This window comes from Eublepharis macularius, chromosome 19 (assembly GCF_028583425.1).
Source record: "Eublepharis macularius isolate TG4126 chromosome 19, MPM_Emac_v1.0, whole genome shotgun sequence".
Lineage (NCBI taxonomy): Eukaryota > Metazoa > Chordata > Lepidosauria > Squamata > Eublepharidae > Eublepharis > Eublepharis macularius.
Genome location: NC_072808.1, coordinates 1,499,469 through 1,524,896, shown reverse-complemented (window position 1 = coordinate 1,524,896; position 25,428 = coordinate 1,499,469). Strand labels below are relative to the sequence as shown.

General features: G+C 48.4%; 1 protein-coding gene across 1 annotated transcript; it reads right to left on the bottom strand.

Moving 5' to 3' along the window:
- Positions 1-2,492: 2,492 nt before the first annotated feature.
- Positions 2,493-24,846, bottom strand: DHH (desert hedgehog signaling molecule). The gene is made up of 3 exons (XM_055003593.1): positions 24,541-24,846; positions 6,520-6,781; positions 2,493-4,375 (listed from the first exon to the last, which is right to left on the bottom strand). Exons 1-3 carry the CDS (start codon positions 24,844-24,846, stop codon positions 3,708-3,710), a joined length of 1,236 nt encoding a protein of 411 aa, XP_054859568.1. The 3' UTR covers positions 2,493-3,707.
- Positions 24,847-25,428: the final 582 nt, after the last annotated feature.

Genomic DNA, 25,428 nt, shown 5'->3' with positions numbered 1-25,428 from the left:
TGAGAACCTTGGGCCTGGTTCTCACAGGAAGGAGAATAAAGTGCTAAAGTGGACTATGCCCGTTTAGACTACTATGAATTCCAGCTCCGAATGCTCTTTCAGATACAAACGTCAGGCAAATTAAAAAAAAGTATTTGGAGAGAAGTTATCACCTGCTCTTTTCTTGTCGTGCTGATTTTCTGACTGCGGGAAGTTTTAACACAGACAAGTATTCCAAAATGTGATCCTCCGAGTTCAAGCCACACCGTCCATTCTACTATCTCGTGCTCCTGCAGGTGCGAATTAGGCTGCAGGTTAAAATGTAAGGGCCGCAGGAAGAACGGGACACTTTGCACGCGCCCTGTGGCCCCTCTGGTTGTCTTTTGCATATGCACTCTTCAGCGGATTCTTTTAGCATTTCATGCTCCTTGGTTTCAGTTTCCTGCTGAGTCTTAGAGTGGAAGTACAAGTGACAAAAGGCACAGGTTGGACACTTGTCAGCTTCCCTCAAGTTTTGATGGGAAATGTAGGCACGTCCTGGTCTTGCAGCTTCGCTCTCCGACGGCTGCCCAACGGACTTTTCAACTGTCACTTGTCCAACATTCCGCCAAGCTGCCTACATTTCCCATCAAAACTTGAGGGAAGCTGACAAGTGTCCAACCTGTGCCTTTTGTCACTTGTGGTTCCGCTCTCACCCTCCTGACTGTCAACTGGGCGGGGAGTTTGACAAGTACAGAAAAGTGAGGCAAACACTCAAGTGATTTATGGCTAAGGAGATTTAAAAAAAAATCGTACAAATCTTTGTTCACTGGAAAGCCATTACAGAATTAATGAAGAATAAAGTGTGACGTTAAGAGTTTGCTTGGAAACCACACAATATTTGCTGTTTTAAAAAAAATCCAGTTCCCCCACTTAATCTAAGGTGCCTGAAGACTGTCTGTTTTGATAAAAAGGAAATATGCACTGGCTTAGAGACTTAGAGGGGGGAAAGTTACGCGTGATGCGAAGAGATTGCATTCCAGGCTAATTCGAGTTTCCAAGACACATTCAAGGACTCCGTGCCCCCTCATATTAAGACACTGAACTGGCTTACCTGTTAGAGGGGGAATGGACTTTTGTTAGTGATCAGCCTATACCAAACTGCATTATGTATTCCAGTGTGATGCAATTAATCATTTAAAGGTATGCCTGGAAAGCGTTCTTCTTTGGTACCAAATGTGAAGTTGCGTGTGTGGTTTTCCATCCATATATTCTCACATTGAAAACAGGTCCAGGACAAAGTTCTGGCTTAGAGGAATTCCTTGCAAGCACCCACTTGTGTCGCCCGCCCCTACTTCGTTGGCACCTGCTAAAGGAGCCCCAAGAATGTCCCCCTCGGCCACGGCCCCACAAAGGGGTGGCTTCCAGCCATAGGGAGAGATGGAAGTGGGGCTAGACAGAGCAAGAGAGGACACAGAACCAGCCAGACTTCACGCCTACGCACCCCAGTGTAAACAGTTGCCTCTCTCAGCTCCCAGCTCTCTCTTGACCTTCATTATACAAAATGCCAGAGGCAGGAATGCGAAACAGGATCAGAAAGAGTATGAAACGGTGGCAAAGAGTCAAACATCCCAGCGGGAGGTGCTGGGGCACCCTCCCAGGCATGACTGGAAGTTCCAACCAGGCAGGCTGGCACAGTGCAGGGGGGGGGGAATCAGGACTGGGGCACAGGGATGAACGCGGCTACCTTGTACGGGGCAAGACCAAGGTTCTACTGAGCCCACCACCACCGACCTTGAGAGGAAGCAGCTCTCCAAGGTGCTGGGCACAGGGAATTCCCAGCCCCTGCTGCACCCGGACCTTTCAAACCGGCACTACACGTCAATGAACCCGGGACTCTTCCAAATGCAGCTGAGCTCTGGCCCCATTCCTAATTCTGGCTCAGTACCAGGGCAAGAGCGAAATGTCAGGGCCCCAGCTGTGGATGGTGAAGGAAAGGGGAGCTGGATCGCTGTTCCGTAGGGAGTCACCCTGATCCTCTGAACCCGAAGCTGTACTTTAGAGAGCACAGGGACTTCTTGCGAGTCCAGGCACCTTCAATATCTTTCAGGAAAGTGGATCCACGTACCCAAAGAGATGTGTCTTCTGGCTCCTCTGAAACTAACAGCATAGCATTGGACTAGGATCTGTTCTAATCCAGTGATTTGCATGCAAGTTAAAAGTGTGTGATGTACCCAATCCCACCATACCCCAGAAATGAACAATAAACAGCAGTTAATGGTTCATCCAGATGTGCAGGAGTAGATACTCTGGTGCAAACAACCAGAAAACAAATGATATATTGGGAGTCTTTGGCCAAGAAAGCTGAAATCAGACTGCAGGAGGTCTGAAGCGGCCGCAATTTGCTCTCTCTCCGGTAACGGGAAGCACAGGCATGCAACGCAAGTCAGAAATTCTCTTTAGTTAACACACAAACGCTATTGGGAAATAAAAGTTAAAGCAGCTCTTAGAAAAATATCCTTCCCCCCCCCCACTTCCCCACCAGCAAAGCATCAAATTAATACCCTCCGTTAGGTGGAAGCAGCCCTCCATTAAATTACCATTTATAAATATAAAAATAAAACTCTGAATCAGTAGCTAAGAGTTAATCTCATTGCTGTGAGCTTCACGGGAAAGCGGCAGGGAGAGGAAGGCTTACCCCAGCCAGCTCTGGCCTTCGACGGAGATACAGAAGCGCACGAAGGGCTTGGTGAAGGTCACCAAGGCTGAGCAGGGAAGAGAACGCGGGTGCAGCGGATTTTGCGTTCATTCGCAAGACCGTTCATCCTTGACAGTCTGTGCTACAAGCCCCTTCCCTGGAGCCCCCTCTTGCCCCCCCTCCTATTCCTATTGAATCCAGTGTTATGACAACCCAGGTAAGTAAAGCAGGCTGAGTTAAAGTGATCCTGCGCACACTGTTGTGAAAGCACCTTTGTTCTGAACAGGGTCCCCGGCTCACTGCTTAGCCCTCACGAGACAACCCCTGTCCTCGTGGGGGGGGGAGACACACCCAGTGCCACGTCACCTTTCTGGCATGGGCCGCCAACCCATTCCCTCTGTGGTTTTTCATGCAATGTTCACTGAAGCCCTAGAATGCTGAAGAAAGAGCACAAAACCAAACCCTCTTTTCTGCTTGAACCTAGTAGATCTCATATGTCAACCTCCACCCTTAGCCACCCTTCCATATCCCTTCCCTCTCCTTCAGTTAGGCAGCTGCAGTGGAAACAAAGACATACCTGAGTTAATACCGATGTCAAATAGAGATCCAGAGGGGAAATGGGGGGAAATCCACCCTCTCTCCTAAAAATCAGGGTGAGTTTGTAAAAACCTCTGGTTCTTTCTTTTAATAAAACTCCAGGTAGCTCTGTAAAGGTGCCTGTAGAAAGCAGTGTGTTTTGTGCATCGCCTACAAGCACGCGCGGCCACATCAGTGGACCAGACCACACAATTCACCTCCTACATACACAAGCCAGCCTGCCCTGCTGTCGCATTCTGCCCTCCCATACACACCAACTTGTGCGTCCTTCCAAAGGCAACACTGCTGTTTTTAGAGGAGGGACACACAATTGCCAAACCAGAGCTGTCACCATTTTGTTACCCAGCCAAAGCCAGTGAGGTGCGAGTGGGACCACGTTGGTGTCTGACACCCTGTGCGTCTCCAGTGGCTTGACGTTATATTTCTTTGTCACACAGATTGCAGCTCCAGTCTCTTAAGAGTGAAGGCTGTCCCGTCCCAGGATGCCCCACGCCAGCTGGTATAGAAACTGGGAATACCAGTGCATGCCAGTCTCCTGTGCACTGCAATTCCTTGCTTCACCCCTAAGAGGAAACCGTGAGGAGAGGCTGTGGACAAGCCGCAGTGGGGCAAAGGCTTGGTGGGCCCAATGGTGGCTCTCCAGCACAGCGTAGCAGGAAGCCAGCACACCGTTTACCAAAAGGGTGCCGTGCGAAGTCAACGGGGCATACACCCCAATGGCCTCTCGCTGCCAAACACGGACCACCCGGGCAGGGTGCAGCCAAGGGGCACCTGTGTGGTGGGCCAGCACCGAGTCCCCCACACGCACCTGGCTAGCAAAGACTGGGGAGAAGTCAGCTGTGCTGTTGGCTGGGCCCTGTGCAGCAAAGATTAGGTGGGAGGGTGTGAGGAGAAGCCGGCGGGCAGGCTGGTCCGTCTCGATGGTGACAAAGGTAGTCCGCTGGCGCCCGTCCCGATCGAGGAATAGCAAGACCTCACTAGGCGTCACTCGCCCACTCCGGTCCACAGCGAGCACAAGGTCCCCACAGCAAAGTTCAGAAAGTTGTTTCTTTCCTCCGCTCTGTAAGGTCACCACAGCATCACCCGGGAAGCAGCCACCGGCACGGACGGCCATGGAGTTATCTAGCGGAGCACAAGAGGGTACGGTTAGAAGTGTAGCGTTTGGCTTCCAATTTACGGGTATGAGTCTTGATCCCTTTGTGGATAAGAACTGGTAAGTTCCTTGCCATGTTTTGATTCCACTGCCGGGAGTGGAATACAGAATTCCTCCCTTCTGCTCAAGGCCAGGCTTCGCAGTGAACAGTCACACGACAATATGGAACTGCTTCATACCCTACTCATATGGTACAAGGAACACATGTACATCCTGCATATACATGCAGGTATTTGTTTGTAAGAAACAGCCAATGTGTGTTCACTTTGTAAATTGGACCAGTAAAGGTGGTTCCCTGTGCAAGCACCAAGTCATTACTGACCAATGTGGGGGCATCACATCACGACGTTTTCTTGGCAGACTTTTTGTTACGGGGTGGTTAGCCATTGCCTTCCCCAGTCATCTACACTTTACCCCCAGGCAACTGGATACTCATTTTACCGACCTCGGAAGGATGGAAGGCTGAGTCAACCTTGAGCCGGTTATTTGAACCCGGCTTCCGCCAAGATCGAACTCAGGTCATGATGAGCAGAGCTTGGGCTGCAGTACTGCCGCTTACCACTCTGCGCCACGGGGCTCGTACCTGGATAAATGTCGGGTTTGAATCACACACTGAACTGTACATCATCGTAGCAGCTTTATTGTAGCATAAGCTTTCGAGAATCACAGCTCTCTTCATCAAATGCATCTGACGAAGAGAACTGTGATTCTTGAAAGCTTATGCTACGATAATGTTGCTTAGTCTTTAAGGTGCTACTGGACTCTTTACTATTTTGCTACAACAGACTAACACGGCCAACTCCTCTGAATCACAGCAGCTGTTCTTGTATAACTCTCTTCTAGACAGATTAGTGCCTCACTCAAAGTGGTGAAAAAGGTCAGTGTCATTATTATCCCCACAATACAGCTGGGGAGCTGGGGCTGAGAGGAGGGGCTTACCCTGCTGAGCTCATGGCAACGGTGGGATTCAAACCAGCCGAGTGCTGATTCATAGCCCACCCACTGAACCACTGTGCTACCTTGCATGCATTGAACATAACATGAGAATTTCTCAATGCACACATCTAAATAGAAATCTCGCGTATATATAGGTTGTGTATCATTCATTGTAAACAAGTGTCAGACTGTGGGTCATTTCACATCCCTCCCTTCCTTTTAACTGGAGGTGCCAGGGATCGAACCTGGGGCTTCCTGCATGCAAAGCAGATGCTTTACCACTGGGCCACAGCCCCTCCGCATGCTGCATGCTAGGACAGCATTTATACTACAGCGGCGAGTGGAAGAGACCTTCCCCTTCCTCGAGCCATCTTAGAGCCAAAACACACGTTAAGAAAAACCTAGGTTCAGCACGTGTTCTCTTACCTCAAGGTTTGCTGGGATCTGTAGGCGTCCTGGAAGCTTAAAGTTTAGCATTTACAGAGCAGCAAAAAGGGAAAGGGAAATACAGGCGCCTGTATTTTAAGCTTTAAGCTTCCAGGACGCCTTTAAGCTTCCAGGACGCTTAGAGATCCTTTAAGCTTCCAGGACTTTAAGCTTCCAGGACCCCTACAGATCTTTAAGCTTCCAGGACGCCTACTTTAAGCTTCCAGGACTCCTACAGATCCCGGCAAACCTTGAGGTAAGAGAACACGTGCTGAACCTAGGTTTTTCTTAACGTGTGTTTTGGCTCTTAGTGTTTTTGCTTTCCGTTAACAGGTAAAAGGCCAGAGATCCCAGCGCTAGGCAACAGAGCAAGGCATTCTAGCAGCGGGGGTGGGGGTGGGGGAGGCATCCTGCTAAAACTAAATGCAAGGGGTGGGACAGTGGAGGAAGCAGGAGTGGCGCATTAGGGTTTGTGGATGACACAGAGCCAAGCTACAAGTGACGCCTGACACAGGTTGGACACTTGTCAGCTTCCCTCTGAGTAAGATGTTTTAGGCTGATCCTGCACTGGGCAGGGGGTTGGTCTGTATGGCCCCTTCCAACTCTATGATTCTGTAAGACTGGGCTGCTAACCTCTCCTCTCTTGACCTGGAACAATCCCAATCCCCATAGTCTACTGCGCCCCTCTTACTAAGCTCCACTCCCCTTTTCCGTAACAGGGAAGAAATCTTGGATCTCGTTTCCCATTTACCTGCTTTCACTGACACGTGAATGTGTGCCTTGGATTCGTAATACACCCAATCGAAGCCGGCCTCCACCGCCAAGCTGGCCAGCACGCCGTATTTCTTCCGGTCGCGGTCAGACGTGGTGATGTCCAGGGCTCTCCCCTCATAGTGCAGGGAGTTGGGTTGGTGATGTCCGTCTTCGTCCCAGCCCTCCGTCACTCGCAGCCTGATGCCCGGCCACTTGTTCATCACTGCGATGGCCAAAGTATTCACTCTGTCCTTGCAGCGCTGTCGGGAGCAAAGATGGAGGGGGCCATTAAAATCCATGCTGTGCGGGATTTGAGAGCCTACGCGCCAAGTGCTCTACAGCTGCCCTGGCTTCCTGACTTGCTTCAGGCAAAGCTGGGTCCACGTTTTGTGCGCTACCAGTTTTGCTACTCCCACCTTTATGTCTTACTGTGATTAAGCATTGCTTGGTATACTGCTTCTTATTTTTTAAAGGCCGACTCTTCCTGATTTCCCCCTCGTTAGGACTGGGTGTAGGCCTTAAGCCACCAGTGACTGGGGCTCTTAGAAAACAGACCCCTGAGCATCTCCTCCAAAATGCAGGCAGTGGAAGTATTCCCTATGACAAGAAAGTAGAAAGTAGGAGAGACTGAAATATTGGCGGTCCCTCAATGGCTACCTCATTTGTTTCAGTGGTTAGGCCTATCCTGTTTACAGGCCCAGTACTGGGTTTGACCCACATATCTTTGACTAGCTTTGCTCAGATGTACATAAAATACCTCCCTTTTCTTCGATGGTCCATCATTTAGGCCATCCCCAAATGTTTCGCTGTCCCGAGCAGCTAAATGGGACCATTTAAGAGACGTGCTCTAGAATCCCTTGTAATTTTGCAGAGGAAATCGGAGTGCAATTATCAGAACAAACGGCACACTTAAACATGCTGCGACCCCCACAATTGCCATTGAGCCAGCCCTGATCATCACAATCTGTCAACCATTTATAAATATCATCTCATGACACTGCACCCAGAGATGCTTTGGGTTGCAGTTCCACCATTGCAGGACTCATTTTCTACTCTGCTGGACTCAGGTTATCGGGTCCTGTACAAACATTACATGGGGTTGGATCCTATGACCCTTGATGAGAAGGCACAGATGGTCACGGATCACGTGCCCCTCTCCGCAGCAGCCATTTAGCAGGCTGGGTGGGGGGAACTGCCCTCCCTGCCTTTTGCATCAGCACAGCTCTGCTGATGGAAGAGAGAGGAGGGCGAGCTTACCCCTTCAGACCTCCATAGCTATTAGACCATGCAAGTCCTACAGGCCCCAGAAACACACATTCCTGGCTGGGGTCGGAAAGGTTTGCAGAGAGAAAGAAAGAGATAGGAAAGAATCACGCTCTTTGCATCTGCAGGATCCAACCCGTAGTCCCAGCAGCTAAGCAGAAACAAAGAACAGGTTATATACCATCACCGACCGCCACTGCCATAGCAGTTATGCAGCAGCAACGATGCACCCATTCAGGAAAGGGGCTCAGATCCAGCAAGAGAAGGAATGCCTTGACGATGTCATGGGTTCCAGTCCGCGTCTCCCACATGCCATGCATGCACACAGTTCCAGGGAAGAACCTACAGAGTCTTCACCAGAGCATCTTCCAAGGCCCACGAGTCAGACAGACAGCAGCTCACCCATGAGTAGAATTGCCAGCCTGCAGGTGGGACCCGGGGATCTCCCAGAATTACAGCTGATCTCCAGACAACAGAGATCAGTTCCCCTACATAAAGTGGCTGCTTTGGAGAGTGGACTCTATGAAATCATGCCCCACATCGAGGTCCCTTCTCAAACCCTACCAATCCTCCAGAACCCCACCCCCCAAATTTCAGGAATTTCCCAACCTGGGGCTCCCTGCAGACTAGGATTCAACCCCCCCTCCTCTCCCCCCGAAGCCCTAAAATAGCAAGTAATGGGCTGCAAATAACTTTTTGGACAGGGGACGAAAAGGCAGGCAGGCGGGAGGGAAGGGAGGGAAGGAGGGAAGGATTGCCATTCTAGCCACCACTAGTAGTTAGCTCCATATCCAGCCCTTCGTGTATAATCCATAAACCACGCTCCCCTGGAGAAGTGTTTCTAGTTCTGTAGTGGCACACAGGGCTCTATGCAGCAAACGCTCAAAACCATGGACACACATCATCTGCGCCGTGGTGCATGAATAGGAAAAAATGCGTTTTGCGAGGGAAGGTAGGTCTCTTGGATAAAAGAAGCAAGCACCCTATAAGTGCAAGCTCACAGAGGGGTGATATTGAGACGTACCCTATGAGCAGGCGTGTTGTAACGCTTTCCCAAAAGGCTGTTCGGAAGGTCTGTGAATTCTTATTGTCATTTGGAAGGAAGGAATTACTGGATTCCAACACAGCCATTCACGGTCAGGAATGACAAGAATCCTTTGGTTCCTGACTGTATAGGAATTCGCGGAGTTTCTGAATGACCCTTGGAAAGCATTAAAGCAAAGAGGATTGGCTGATTACAAGGTGACCTTCAGGCAGGCAGCATTAATAAAAATTCCAGAGGGATCATCACACACACAAGTAACATTGAACCCCATCACTGATACAGAACTTGCCATCACGGGCCTGGTCACGAGTCGTGAAAAGCCCCCCTTCCTTCTACGAGCCTTCATCCCACAGAAAGTGGTGGGGCTTTCATTCCCTTCAAATGGTCGACTCTCAATCAAAAACATGGCTGTCTCTCGCTCGGACTTTTGAATATTAAAATATTGGACGTATCTGAATCCAAAAATACAGATGAACATTTGGTTTTCTTCTAAAATTGCTTGTACGAACCTTCTTCCCCTTTTTACCCTGGGCTTTAAATACACCTATTTAGAAAAGAGTGAATTCCTACAGATACATGGAAAGAACCAATCGACTCCAATTGTCATTCTTGGCCATACCTTTTAAGTAGGGTTCTCATCACATGGTGCAGTTGGCTGGGGTCAGAATTCTATTTTCAAACGTCGCACCTGGCCACCTGGATCCATGCTATGGTAACATCAAGGCTTGGCTATTGTAATGCTCTATGCATAGGTCTCCCATCTAAGTTAACTAGGAGAAACTATTTGGTGCAAAATGCCGCGGCTCAACTCTTATCAGGAGCAAGCAGGAGCATGAACATCACCCCCATTCTACAGTCACTCCACTGGCTACCTACCAGTTACTGTGCTCAGTTCAAGGTAGTGGTTATTACATACAAAGCTCTTCACGGCCTTGGTCCAGCATACCTACGGGACCGCCTCCCTCTGTATGTCCTTCCACAGCAGCTTCATTCATCTGAACAGGGTCTCTTGCAGGTGCCACCCTGCACATGGACGAAACCAACAGCAGCCTGTACACAGGCTTTCTCTGTGGTGGCCCCTGTCATGTGGAACGGCCTGCCTGAGGAGGTCAGGAGAGCCCCCACTCTTCTGGCTTTCTGCAAATGATGCAAAACCAAATGATTCAAAAAGGCTTTTTACTCAGACAGGGTTGTATTGTAGGGAGGGGAGTCTCAGATGCTTCGCTAATGAGTTAGGGGCCATAGACTTCACCGCTATGTTGCCTTGCATATTATCTGTTGTTTTAAATATGTACTCCTATGTACCACCAGTGCTCCATGTTGTCTAATGTCAGTCCTAGAATTGCTTATGTTCTGTTCCAGCGTTTCTTCAGCTCTGTACTGGATCCTTGCTAATGCCATGTCTTTTTAAAATCCTATGGCATCGTTTATGGAAATGTCCTTGATACTGACCGTACTAATCTCACACTGTGTAATCCGCCTTGCGTCTCAGTGAGAAAGGCAGGCTAGAAAGGATATAAATAAATAAAATAAATAAATAACAGGGGACAGCCATCTTGATCTCTTCATTCATTCCAGTGAGAGTTTGACGACAGCTGCAAAAGAGATCCTATCAAGTGACGCCACCCCTGCAGAAAGGGACCAGCTTTTGACCAAGCAGAATGTTCTGCCCCCCCCCCCACCCCTCCTCTTCCATACCCCTAACACCCTCCTTATTTGCACTGGCAAATCTGCAGGGGTGGGTCTTATCACTGGGGCATCTGGAGCAAGTGCCCTGAGCTGAGGGGGGGGGCACACTGGGAGCCCCTCCACCCTGCAGCTGTCCCACTGCTCAGAAGCTGTAAAGTTGTCGCTGCACCCGTGCGCTGCCTGAGACTCAGCCTTCCCCCCACTTGAGTGATTCTGGGGCCCTGGAATCATTAACGTTGCCCCCGGCAAGACCCTGACAGCATAGCTGTTACGCTTGTAGCCACATGCCGTTGATGCAATGCACGCACTATGCTGGCACACGTCCTCTATGCCAACATGACACTTTCTTCCACCAGCACAGGGGGACTTAGCAATAATCCAGTTACCACTGAGCAAACATAAACCCAAGAGACAGGGTCACAGGGTCTTTTAGAAAGGCTGTGAGACTCTCTGATGCTAACTCACATCTGCTGGCAGGGGTTAAGTGCCATGTGGGCACACGAGCCTTGAAAACGTTTTTTTCCTATTTTAAATACCCTCTTGTGTATTTTGATGTACTTGGGTTAGAGCAGACCAGCCAACATTCTAAAGAAACAAGAAAAAGGTCAAATAGCCAGGCCTATTGTAGTCCTACCTTACTTTTCACACCAAGTTTTTGCTACATTTCATTATCTGCATCATGTAGATGGTAATGGAAAGAAAGAAAGAACGAAAGAACGAAAGAACGAACATTGGATCAAAAATGTAAGTGCAGAAAATTTTCCAAAGCTGATGTGTTTGGGGGGGGGGCAGCTGCCCTGAATATATTCTTTGGGGGGGGGGTTCTTCCAGAAATGCGTTGCCTCTTTTTAAAAAAAAAAAAACAGCCTCCCCCCACCCATAGGCTTCACCGTAAGTTTGGAAAACTGCAGAGGAGAAATAAGCTTACTTAAAAGCATGGGTATGCTTAAGAATTAAACATTAACTCTTTTGGTTTAGCCCACCTCCCACTTGAAGCAGCCAGGTGGAAAAAAAAAACACAGGCTGCTGGTTACCAGCTTCCCTGAGCAAACCACGTTCTGAATCATTATCTGGTTTCTAATTAACCTGTTCTAGTCTGTGCAGGCAAAGCTGAGCAGATAGAAAGATAACTGGGTTAAGTAACACCCTGCCATTGGTTCCACTAGCAAGTGCTCCCACCCACAGCTTCTTACGCTGCCCCCTGCTGGGTTTATGTTGAACCTGGAACTTAATAGTTGAGTGAGGAAACGACCCCCCAGGGGCTTCCAAAGAGCCTTACTGCTCAGTTTCAGGGGGCCCCCCTCTCATTGTTTCATCCCAGCTTCACTGCATATCCCTCACTGCCCCAGTTTTTTTCGTTTTCCCCCCACTCTTTCTGAACCCTGCTTTCCTCCAATCTTTTCTTCTGAAAGAGCTTGATTTTGTATTTTTCACCTCTCTGTAATGCCTATCCCGTTTCTCGTTGCTCTGCCCACTTCACCATTATGTTTTGGTGCATGATGGAGGGTGGTGAACATTTTTTCAATTTGCATGTTAGCGATATAGCAACACAGCGATGTGCTACTTTCAATAAATGAACCAGCACGGCCAATCGAGCGCTGGCAACAAGCAGCCGCCTGGAACACTTCTTGTAAGAGCACACCCAAGCACTGTGTGTCTGGGTGTCCCTTTCGAGTTCGGTGTGCTTTCCATACTAGGTTCGGTTTTAAATGCAGGGCAAGCCTGTGGGGATACATGGGGTCTCCTGGAAAGAAAGGGAAACCACTGCCTCGCTATCAATCTTCAGCGTGCTTCACATCACACATGCCCCCATTCCAGCCAGCATGCTGTCCACAGAAGCCTACGAAAAGGACACCGGCCCCCAAAGCCCCAGTTCAAAAATTCACAAACGACGATTTACGAATCAGAATGCAACTACAAAATCATTTCTTGGCATGAATGGGACAACAGAACAGCGTAAGGGTGCTTCGAAGTACCTCAACAATAACTTTTCAAAGCAACGTTGCCCTAGTCGTGCAACTGGACATGCTGAATTCTTTAACTGCTGTCCGTAATTCAAAAAGGGAAGGTCAGCGCAGCCAATGAAAGCAACCCGTTAAATGCACGAGAGCGGTTAACCAATCAAAGGCCAGACACGTATGCAAAGTACACTTCACCAGTGGGCTTTGGGGGCAGTAAATTATTAAACGATATAGTGAGACAGCCTGTGCATAAATGGATTATGTGCAACAGATCACCCCCATCACTTCATTGCAACAGCACAACAGTGCATGCACATACACACAAAAGCAGAGGAGGGGGAGGGAACACCACAAACTGAAGAGCCTGTAAGGGAAGGTAGGACACACACACAGACAGGGAAGGTTCACACAACCATCATAAACAGACTGTGACTGGACGTGCCCCAGAGCTGGGGGAAACACCAATCAACACAGCTGTCTGGATTCCCCAGTGCGTGCTGCCAGATTCCCAGATCCCCCAGTGCGTGCCGCCATCACTCTGCGCTGCAGCTAGTCATAACATCTACCATCCTGCCAGCCCAGCTCAAGCAATACCCCCTCGGAAAACTGAGTCAGGCAGAAATCAGCAGACACAGAGAAAAAGTGTGTTGTGGTCTTACTTCCCTTGGGGAAGTTTTCCAGGCAACTGAACAAAAACAGCAGTTCTATCTCTATGTTGACACCAATCCCAAGGCAGCGCAAACTGTGTGCCTTCAGCCGCGAATTACGGATAAGGTGCTGCCATGCTTAAACAAGGACAACCACGTGCCTGTTCAGGAAAAGGTGGTATTGGAAAATGCACTGGCTCTTTAAATGGCGAAGCAGAATGGGGGTGAAACGGGTACGGCTTGTTGCCTTTTGAATTTTAAAAACCGGCACTGGAGAAGTGCTCTGGTGTGACAGCAGCACGGCAGGGAGCATACCGCTCTAGAAAGGTGAAAGTGGGTGGGGGACAGTAAAAACGGGACGGCACAGTTGTCCTCTGAAGACCTCTCTCCAAGTTTTTCCAACAAAAACCTGGAAATTTTCTCTTTTAGAACCATTTTCTCTTTTAGAACCAACGAAATTTCTTTCAGTCAAAATGCTTTCCAAGAAGAAAGTCTAATTCCTGTGTATACTACAGACAAATATTAACTATTTTCAAAGATATATTTAATGCTTAAATAGGATTAATTTTGTCCACAATTCAAAAAGGCACTCTGTGTATATGATGGCAATGCACTGTTTAAGAAGGCAATGTTTTCAATGTTATTAGCTCAATATCAAAACCTGCTGATAGAAACAGTATATTGCGCAATGTTAAAGACTCACTCCAAACCAAATTACTTTTATTTATTACAAAATTTTCTTACTTCTCAGACAACAAAAGCTAAGATATATGTATTTAGGTTGCATAGCACGCAGTAGTTCTCGCCGTCATTGGATATGTTTGCCGTTTTTGAACAAAGCTAATACTAACAAAAGTTATGGATGAGGATTTTATTTTCATACACAATAAAATTAGTAAGTGTTGCATATATTTCAACCCCCCCCCCCCCGATTTCACGTTTTCTTTCCCAGGGGTTTTAAAACTTGGCTTCGCTGAAAATTTACAACTCTGTGTGCAGCAGTTGAGGACACTAACACTGCAATCTTGGGCAGAGTTACTCCAGTCTAAGCGTACTGAAATCAATGGGCTTAGAGTGGACTAACTCTGCCTAGGATTGCACTGTAAACAATTACAAAATGGCATAGGCATATATAAAGAGCATGGTGTTATCGATTAATTCCTACACTTTTCTCTCCAGTGGGGACGCAAAGTGGGTTACAATATTCTTTCCTTCTTTGTTTTATCCTCACAACAGCCCTCTGAGGTAGGTTAGGATCAGTGTGTGTGACGGACTGTAGGTCACCCAGTGAGCTTCCACTGCAGACTGGAAATTTGAACCTGGGTTTCCCGGATTCTAGTCCGACACTCTAACCACTATACCGCACAGGCTCTCTCTTCCAGATATTATCCATCAGGAGTCTCTTGTGCAACCATGTTCCACCCTGCAACCACGTTAGAAACGCTCTCACATGACAACTGGTTATTCCCAGGGCTTTTTCCCCCCTGGCAGTATGTACCAGTCCACAGAACCAGGACCTCTTTCTGCAATACCAACACCGCTTTTTAAAAGGGCGGGGGAGAAAGCATGGGTTACCCCTCATCTTTTCTTACGGTCTCACAACGGAAATTTCCATCAGAGAAAGATGCCAGAAGGGGGAAGAAGAGTGGAGTCCTTCTCCCAGCAATGCAGCCACAATAGAAATTTCCCCTTCCTACAGCTTTTTCACGTTAAAGGAAACTTGGGGAGATCTCATTACCAATCTCGCACAGAACACGTGATTTGTGCCTCGGATTTACAGGTCAAGCTTCAGTGCTCTTTCCCAAAAGCAGAACTAGGAAAAATAAGCAAATACATGTGCACTAATAATTTTTCCTGGTAACAACATTACGCTTTTCTTGGCACTTTCGAAATTACTTTGCTGAAGAGTTTCAGTCCCCCCCCCCCCAACACGAACAGTCTTGAATATTTTGCAAGTATACATTACTTAAGAGCCCCGTGGCGCAGAGTGGTAAGCGGCACTACTGCAGCCCAAGCTCCGCTCACGACCTGAGTTCGATCCTGGTGGAAGCTGGGTTCAAATAACCGGCTCAAGGTTGACTCAGCCTTCCATCCGTCCGAGGTCGGTAAAATGAGGGCCAAGCTACAAGTGACGAATGACACTTGAACGGCAAGTGGATTGAGCGGAGAGCAAGTGAACAGGGAAGAATACACTTGCCGTTCAAGTGTCATTCGTCACTTGTAGCTTGGCCCTCAGTACCCAGTTTCCTGGGGGTAAAGTGTAGATGACTGGGGAAGGCAATGGCAAACCACCCCGTAACAAAAAGTCTGCCAAGAAAACGTCGTGATGCGACGTCCCCCCATGGGTCAGTAATGACTCGGTGCTTGCACACCTTCACCTTACCTATACATTACTTACAAGTCATTGCACACATTATATTTTACATACACACTTGCAGCATTTAAAATAGGGCGAAGCACGCATGTTTGCAAACATTCATGCATGTGCCTTCTCTGTCGTGGCCCCCTACCTCACAGAATGGCTGAGGAGGTCAGGAAGGCTCTCTCACACACCTGTCATTCTGCAATCGATATAAAGCAGAATGTTTCAGGAGGGCACTTTAGTAAAGGGAATGGGGCTGTTGGACTACAACATATAACGCATGTATTACCTGTTTGCTGTCTGTGCGTATTTTCTTCCTCTCACTGCATTGTTCTCCTGTTACAGTTTCATGTCTAATACTTTCTGCGTTGTTTCAGATTTCCGTTATCCTGCTCCTACTATTGTATAGGCATCAAATAGATCCAATCCACAGGACATACCTGTATATTTTGCAAGTGTAAAATTCTTATAGGCCATTCCAGAGATTGCATTTTAAGTGTACATTTGAACCATTTGGAAAAACTTGATGCGTGAGCAAGTTGCAGCTGCATGTATATTATATTAGCCCCGCTTCCTGTTGGCCATATGTTCACCAGCATACCTGGGCTTGCCTGTGCATAACATGTGAAAAGTTCCTTGATTTTTAACAACCCTCCATCAGTGTTACTGCATCCACATACACAATGCACAAGTCACACATTTCTGTGATTATAAATAGCCAGAGTTTGTTTGTTACCCACAGCGCTGAGATGTAGTCAATTTGAGGGGTTAAGCAATAGCTAGACATTCTCTCCTATGTTAATATTCAGCCACATCTGGCACAGCTACCAAGAATATACCAGACAGATTTTTTTTAAAGAGCCCTGAAAACACAACTCCCTGATTTTCTCATGATGTAAAATCACAGCAGTTTGAAACAAGGGTCAAAGCCCAGATAAAGCTCTATGGGAAGATGATAAAAGCTGAGCCAGCCAGATTTGCTACTGTCCTTCCAAGATTATTGTTCTGTATGCAACCACTTCAAACCTTCTTTCCCTTCCCACATGCTTTCTCCGCCCGGAACAAGGTTGGTCAACTCCACCACAAAGAACAGCCCAGTTGGTAACTATGAAGGTAAGATGACTTTACGTGTGCACAAAAATATCTGGACAAATGATATGAGAACCGCAGGAGGTGGAGATGGAGAGTATAGCAGGGGAATGGCGTTTGATAAAAAGCGAACAGAATTATATCCATAGTGACAGGGGGGGGGGAGCCATGACCCTTGCAAAAAAAAATCGAGGAGGAATGCAAACCACTTCCCATCAGCTCCTGGGCCAGAGGACAATAGCTGTCCTCCAAGCCTAGAATTACTTAACTCGGAGAGAATTCAAACTCCTCGGGTAATAACAGCAAAATCATCAACTTTGCCACAAAGCCCCCTTTCAGCAGCTCCCGGACTAGTGTCAAAAAGGGCACCGTGGGACGTGTCATAGACGGGCCTTGCTGAGCTGACCCATCCCTCCCCCTGCCCCTCCCACGACATGAGCTTCAGCACCCAGCTGGCAGAATCGGGCTGGAAGCAGATGGCACCAAACGTTTTTTTTCCTCTTGATTTTACTCTACAGTGAAGTGAAGTCTGGGAGCCCATCGAATTATCATATAATCACCCCGCCTACACACACTTCATCATGGAAGAGGCTGTCTGACTAGGGGACATGTATAAAGCCAAACTGAACGGACTTCTCTGAATGTAGTTGATGAAATCCATCATTCTGGTTTTTTAAAAAAAGGATTCCCAAATCTAATTGCTGTGACTCAGCTTTTTACCTTTGCATCATTTTTCAGGGTCTGTTCAGACGGCACTGCAGAAACGGGCTTGTGAAGGCCGGCAGCCAGATATTTTAATAATGAGGAGGTCTCAGGATATACCGGGGTGGGGGGGAGCTTGTTAATAAGGATGCCAACAGAGAAAAATGCCCTGTCCTTTTAACAGAGGTTTAATGGGATGTTATTTCTTAGGTGATGTTGTTTACCCCCATGCCATGAAAACCTTTATCTGCCCTTTCCCACACATTACGCCTTTATCAAGTGCATAGGGCAATTTTATTCAGGCCAGTTGGCAACCCTAAGTGTTAATAAATGCAAAGCTGCAAATACTAAATCCCTGCCTCAAAGACAAATATAATTTTTTAAGTAAATTTAATAAATGTTAAATATTACTGATGTTTTTTAAAAAGGTGCAACGTGTGGCTCACTCATCCCAGTGCCCAAAAACTGCACGGCATGCAGAAGTTCACCGCTGACTGAGCACCTGAGTAGAATACGGAATGTACATTTCCCGTGTTGTCATTGCAAGCCAAAGAAATGTATTTTATTAAAAAAAAACAGAAGGAAAACTGAAAACTTGCGGAAGGAACCTGGCATATCCCTGAGGGTCCAGGAACACAGATAGCAAGCCCCCTCCCCCAAAGTGATGGCCTGGGACTAGGGGTACCATCAGGCCTGGAGAAAAAAAAAAGCCTCTTCCTTTTAACAGAATTCACCTAGTCAATAACATCCTACCTAGGAAACTACAATTTTCTCAAGGCCTCTTGACAACCCTACCTGGGTTTATTCTGTTGGTTGGTTTGTTTTAAAGTGAAGATATAAAGAAAGAAGCAACTCTGAACGAACGGCCGTATCCGGAGGACAGTGCTAAGAAAGATGACAAGAGAACCTGGACCAGAGGGCAGACGGAGACCGAAATGTAGGCATTTTCATTTGAGGTGCAACCAAAAATAAATTAGGTTTCAGGTGGGTAGCCATGTTGGACTGCAAGAACAGCAAGTTTCGAGTCCAGTGGTAGCTTAAAGGCCAACAATATTTCCAGGGTATGAGTTTTTGAGAGCCAGGCTCCTTTGGTCAGATATAGGTAGGAACTGCTGAACCTGAGTTCATTCACATATTCAGACTGATGGATCCCCCCACCCCACAAGGGCTGAATAGAGACATGGGGTTCTTATCTCACTACAGATGCTAATTTTCTGCATTCCCTACCTTTGCATTCCCTGTGCCTTTGCATCCTGACTCTCTTTTTTGAAACACCTCTTCCATCTTCTGACTGGGATATAAAGGTTCAGGGATCCTGCAGTTGGCAACCATAATGTCTACTTGTATCTGATGAAGGGAGTTTGACTCTCCAAAGCATATGCCCTGGAAACCTTGCTGGCCTTTACCGGACTCAAATCTTACAAATAAGCAAATTAATTAAGCAACATCAAGAACAGCCACACCCAATAAAGCTTACTAAACTAGAGGAAATCAGGAGGACAAAGACGGCGGTCCGTGACAAATCACAGACATAAACAACTCCTTTCCCCAGTCCGTTTCAGTACACAACTTTCTGCACATGTTTTGGCACACTGAGCATGCCCGATCCATAAACTCGGCCATTCTGGATGGCAGTTACCGCACAATACCCGTGCCATCCTCAAGAGTTTCATCCTTCCAAGGCTGAGCACTTCAATGGACTTAGCAGGGTGCTAATTCTGCCTGAGACTGCAATGCTAGTAGTGGGAGCCTCTTTGGGTGGCTTTAGATATTGCCCTAGAGGGACCATAAGGGCACTTCTGCATTTTGTAAGCGGCACTGGTTGTGACTTTCTGAGCAGCAGGTGAATAGGTAAACTACACAGGCCACAGATGCAGGTGAAGGCTGTTCCACTCCAAGGTGCGCTGCCCTCTGAATGAAGAAGCAGTTCTGCATTTTGCTTGCACAGCTTCTTCTGTAAGCTCTGAGACAGCTTCACGTTCTACATGCTAACAGCGATACCAAAAATACTGGTAAATGATAAGCGCATATGATACTATTCCTTTACTACCAACGATAGGCAAATGTATCTATGCACTTGAAGACTGCAAGCATCTTAGCCATAAGAATTTTGTTCCCAGACATTCCTACAGGACTTTAAAAAACTGTGCAATCAGTTCTCGCATTGACGTCACAGCTCCACCTTATCGAGGTATTTAGAGATACCGTCTTGCCCATAGTAAGCTTCACGGCTGAATGAAGGATTAAACCCAGAGGCTGCTGCAACAGAACCACCTCTGCTTCAAGTTCCTTCTTTTCCTTCTGCAAAAAGGGGATAGGGAACCAAGAAATCATGATTTATATTCTGATGTTAAAATGATGGTAACAGAAGAGATGGAAAATGCCACCGAGCCACAATGCAGGTCTGTTTGCTCGCACAATCCAGGTTGCATTTTGTCATAATCAGAGAACAGGTGCAATGCTGAACTATTCCAGCAAATGAAGCTACTGCAGATTATAAGAAACAGGGGGGGAAAACCCTGAAGCAGTTTTTAGAACAATCAAACAAACAAGGGTCTCTTTCCAATCTGACCTAAAGAAATATCTCCTAGTCTCCAAAACTGCTGAGTCAGCTCTCGAGCATGGACAAAAGGCACCCATAGAATCACCTCAAGAACCTTTTGTACTGGTACAAATTTATGCCAACCAATTTCCTGTCTCTGTTTATGACCACCCCCAATGTCCAGGAGGAGCCTGTAACCAACTCTTCCTGCAATTCTTTGCATTGTTCTCTGTACACCCCCAGAGCTATTCATAATGAAATGCCCGCTGCCAGCCCTCACCCCCACCCTGCTTCCAGATGGCATGTAAATGGGATGATGTCAGCATTCGGCCCACAAGAGGTAAAATCTCCTCGCCCCAAAGTCTCTTCCCTCCCCCAATTCCAATGCCCACTTTCCTTAAAACAAGCTGTTATCCAGGAGCACCTGCCCAAGACTTCTGGCAGGACTTCGGGCTCCCATCACTTCTGGCAGGACATATCTTGGGGTTGGGGGTAGCTGCTCTCGTTAGGACAGGTTTAAAACTGTTAGCCAGATAGGACAGGTTGAGGATACCTGTAAGATGTAGCCATAATCCTTCTGCTAGACTACAAAAGCTGGAGTGAAGATACCACCTAAGAATGCTCTTACTGTCTGCCCACCTTAAGTCCAGGAAAGAGCGTGGGAACTTTAAGTGCAGGAGTGCTTCCTTCATCTACATTTTGCCGGCTAAACCAATGTAGAAAACACCCATCATAACTGTGATGCTAAGTCTGATGGGAAAGAGTCCAGTAGCACCTTTAAGACTAACCAACTTTACTGTAGCATAAGCTTTCGAGAATCACAGCTCTCTTCATCAGATGCATGGAGGGTAAGAAGAAACTGGCCAGAAGCAAACTGATCCCGTTATCAGAAGCCAATGATTGCATCTGCTCCCCCCTCCCCTCACCAACTATATATCTCTGGCCAGGTTCTTCTTACCCTCCCTGCATCTGACGAAGAGAGCTGTGATTCTCGAAAGCCTATGCTACAGTAAAGTGTGTGAGTCTTAAAGGTGCAACTGGACTCTTTTCTATTTTGCTACTACAGACTAACATGGCTAACTCCTCTGGATCTAAAGTCTAATGGAGTAACCCTAAGGGGTTGAAAAGATATATTTTGGGTTCTGAGGTTGGGCTGCATTTAGCATCACAGCTCTGTATTCACATAATCAGGCAAGGATCGCTACGTTCAGTTTACGTTTTCCAGTTTACATGTTAAAGGGAGACCAAGAAAATTTATTTTGGCTTGGGAAGAGAGGGAGAAAAAGGATCTTGTTTCACACTCACATCCTCCCAGCCTGAGAAGTCCTCTAGGAAATTACTGCAAGGGAAGACTTGTGCAAACTTCCAAGGCACCTACTGAAAAAGACAATGAGCAAAAAGTTTTAGATGGTTGTTGTGGGTTTTCCGGGCTGTATTGCCGTGGTCTTGGCATTGTAGTTCCTGACGTTTCACCAGCAGCTGTGGCTGGCATCTTCAGAGGTGTAGCACCAAAAGTGGCATCTTCAGAGGTGTAGCACCTCTGAAGATGCCAGCCACAGCTGCTGGTGAAACGTCAGGAACTACAATGCCAAGACCACGGCAATACAGCCTGGAAAACCCACAACAACCATCGTTCTCCGGCCGTGAAAGCCTTCGACAATACAAAAAGTTTTAGCTTCGTATTTAAGGATCGACTAGAATCCGAGTCCGACATGACCAGAAGTTCCCCTTAGCAGGCCTACGGACTGGCCACATGGCCTTGGACCGACGGTAGTCTCAGGAAGCAGCCCTAAGGATGTTTTCCTGGGAGTCTCGGTGAATAACATGCAACTTACTTCGGATTAGACCTGCCTAGGATTGCTCCCTCAGTGTTCCTGCCTACATTCTCGTAGTAGCTGTTAGCACAGGATCCGTGCTCTCTGCGAGTGCCTCACCGTTTGTGAAGCTCTGCCGGAGGTTTAACTCTCTCTGCTTCTTCCCTAGCTGCTCTGGAGGCATCTCGGTGCCTTTGTGTTCTTTGCTTCCCCTGGTTAGCAGCCTGGATTTCGTAACTAACCTAAGAGACGGGTTTCAGATCAGGTGGTTGGTTCTGCTTCCTTAGGCACAAACAGGCAGGACATCATAAAAATGAAGAGGGAGAAGCAGGAAATCTTCGGGGAGAAAATAAACGGAGGCAGGATACATTTTGCAAACAGGAAAATCCCCACTTAACGCTAGACAAGGTCCATTAAATTGCATTAAACTGAAGTGTTACTTTTCGAAGGATGTGTTTGGCTCTGAGTTGGAAGCTGGTAGATTAACTGCCTTTTTCTGGCCTCAGATCGCATCAGTGGTTAATCGCCCACATGGTAATAGATCCATCTGATACCCAGCAAAGTGTGCCACGGGCTGGAAGCGGTTTCATAACTGATTTGTGCCCGTTTCAGGGTCTTTGAGGTTGAGGGCTATCCACAAGAATGCCTGGTTTTCAATGCACTCATCTTTAAATTCGGTAATTCAGTCTTTTCCTGGGTGGATTACAGAGCTGCTGAACAAATCATAAATGAAATCTTCATGAGTTAAAAAAAATAACTCCCCCTTTTCTCTCTCTACACAGTTTAGATTTATATCCCATTTCCTCTTCCACTAAAAGTGCTCACAACCTTGGAACATTCCAAGACAAGATATGATAACGGAAATCAAGCCACAACCTTAATCTAGAAAAAACAGGGTACAGACCGCTCAAGTAACAAACCAAATCCGTAAGGGGACTTACAATTGGTGGCAAAGTGTCACATGTTTTACGGAGACAATACAGCTTTGCAAACCACTAGATAAACCTGCATGCCTCACTTCACAAGGACTACAGTGATGGACTCAGAAATTGTTGACAACTAAGAAAAACATCTTATGTGAAGCAGCCCCTCAGGACATTTTCAGAGAAGACACTGAAAAGCCTCTTTCTCCCTTCCTCATGCTCTTTATGCCACAGTGGCAAAGGGTCATTTGAAAGTTGCTTTGATCAGTGTAGGCTTTATGGGTGCACATGTGAGACATATGAGCCAGATTCTAGCCCAGTAGCACCTTAAAGATCAAAGATCTTGCTCTTCTACTACAGACCAACACGGCTACCCACCTGAAACTTGTTGCGTCTCTTGCTTGATATCTGAATGTTTGCCAACAGAAGCGAGATATTGGAGGATGAACGGAAATTTAAAGGGAAGATGGGATTAAACCCTTCTATTCTCATCTAGCAGATATCATAAATTGTAAGATTAGCTCCTACTCCTTCAGGTTAGCATAAGGAAATCTATATGTAATTCTATAGTTTTCTGTTTTTCCCAGGAATCTGATTTCACGGAAGCTGTTCTCCAAATGCTACCAAAAGATCCAAGACGAACCAGACTGAAGTTGGTTCCTCTTCTCTTACAGTTCCTAGTTTCAAATGTTGATGATAATTAAAAGGCTTTGTGCTGCAAAACAACTACCCCCTATCCTACGTCCCCAGATGTACGGGGCTGTGCCATGCAAAAGAACCTACGTATGCTATTCCCCAATCCCAAGCTTGGTTTTAGCACTAATGGCTCCAAAATAATGCCTCAAGAGAAATGAAGATTATGAAACTGGGGTGAAAGTTGCAACCCAAAATAAGCTTTAAGCTCCCCTAAATCATGCACACATCCCAGGCTCTGGAAACCGTATCATGCATGGAGATATAAACTGATGCCTGACATAAAGCCTGATTTACGGTGAGGTTTTTTTTGGGGGGGGGTTAATTCCTTAAGTCCTCATTTCTCCTGGGGGCACCCCATTTTGCAGCAGCTAGCATTAAACCAGAATCTGGCCTGTGAATAGCATAAATTCCCTTGCAGGGCAGAACTCCTTAAGCCTGGGGGAGTAGAATTTTTTGTAGTCCAGTGCTTATTTTGGGGACAAAACGAGGAACCTGGAACCAACTGCCGCCTTGTCCAAGACACAGAACTCTGTTGCATGTCACGGCCTCTAGTTTCGCCCCCACCCCCCCTGACATTTTTTCAAGACAGCCGCATACAATAAATGCCAAAGAACCAGCAACACATAAGGATTACACTTATCAAAGAATTTCTCTATACTGTTGCCTTTAAGCATCGAAGGAGCCTAGCAGGTCACAGAGCTCCCCTGCCTGCATGGCCAACAAAGGGATCTCACAGGATAAAACAGTGCAAATCTGCAGATTTACTAGTCTATACTTTCCTCAGAACTAGAAGCTCCTAGACAAAAAAAGTGGGGGGTCAAGGTTAGCTGACCATCTGAACACAAGCCAGGCTACAATTTCTGCAACTGAACTGTGGGAGAGGTACAAGGGCTCAGGCTTGGGATTCTGGTTAGAGGTTTTGACCAGGTTCTGGGAGACCCAGGTTTGAATCCCCACTGTGCTATGGAAGATGGCTGGATTACCCTAGGTCTGTCACATAATGCAGCCCAACCTACCTCACAGGGGTGTTGTAAAAATAATTAGAAGAACGGTGTAAACCACTCTGAGTCCCCGTTGTGGAGAAAAGTAGGTTAGAGAAATGAAGCAAGCCCGCAAGCAAATCTGCTCGGAATCCACATCACTGGACCCCGAGCTTGCACCAGAATGGGAAGGCAGCCGGCACATGCTCAGAGGCGCTGCTTTCTTCAACCCTGCTTCAGGTTTCCCACCCGGACGGAGGTGTGGATCCGGCGAGGGCGGAGGCCCTGGCCGCGAGCAGCGCTCACCTGGCTCATCAGGCGGTCGGCGCCCGTCTTCTCCTCGTCCTTGAAGATGATGTCCGGGTTGTAGTTGGGCACCAGGTCCCGGAAGCCCTCCGAGTGGCGGCCGATCCTGCCCTCGGCTCTGCCGCTGGCGCCCAAGGTCTGCTCCGCCACGTCTGGCACGAACTGCTTGTACCGCAGGGCGGCCAGGGGCTTGCGGCTGTAGGGCTTCTGCCCCGCCGGGCCCCTGCCCGGCCCGCAGCCCCGGGCAAGGGCCAGGAGGCAGCCGGCCCAGCAGAGCCCCAGCAAGGCCAGCCCGCGCAGCGCCATGCCAGCCGAGTGCCAGGCGGGCCCCGGGCTCTGCCCAGCGGGCAGGGCGACGTCAGCGGCCGGCCGCGCCGTCAGGCGGGGCGGGCATCGGCACGGGCGGGCAGACCCAGCCGGGGCCCCGGGCACGCCGCGCCCGCCTCGGGGGCGCCCCCCTCCCCGGCTCGCCCGCCGGCAGGTGGCTCCTCGGCCGCGCCTCTCCGCTCGCTCCCGGGGCCAACCGGCCGGGCCCCCGCCAGGCAGCCCCGCGCGCCCCCCGAGCGCGCCCGGCGAAGGCGAAGGCGCAGCGCTGCGCCGCCGGCAGCGACCCCCAGGCGGGCGAGCCAGCCGGGTCCCTCCCCTCCCTCCGCGGCCCGGGCAGCCCGGCCCCCGCCGCAGGCTCCGCGCCCACCGCCGGCCAGAGCGCGGGGCTGGGCCAAGCGCCGGCCCGACTCCCGCGGCCTCCACGGCGCCCTCGCATGGAGAGGCCGCAGCGGCGGCTTCCAGGCAGCGGCCTCCTTCCCCGCCCGGGGCGGCAGAGAGCCCCACGCCCCCTCCTTCGCCCCGGGAGGGCGGGAAGCGGGGCCAGGCCGGCGCGCAGGGCCA

Bases quoted from the DNA above. Each gene is read 5' to 3' on its own strand.
- DHH (XM_055003593.1), bottom strand. From the start codon at position 24,846: ATGGCGCTGCGCGGGCTGGCCTTGCTGGGGCTCTGCTGGGCCGGCTGC. The intron at 6,782-24,540 runs GTGAGCGCTGCT...TGCTCCCGACAG, and splicing joins CCGACCGCCTGATGAGCCAG to CGCTGCAAGGACAGAGTGAA. The intron at 4,376-6,519 runs GTAAATGGGAAA...GTGCTCCGCTAG, and splicing joins TCACGTGTCAGTGAAAGCAG to ATAACTCCATGGCCGTCCGT.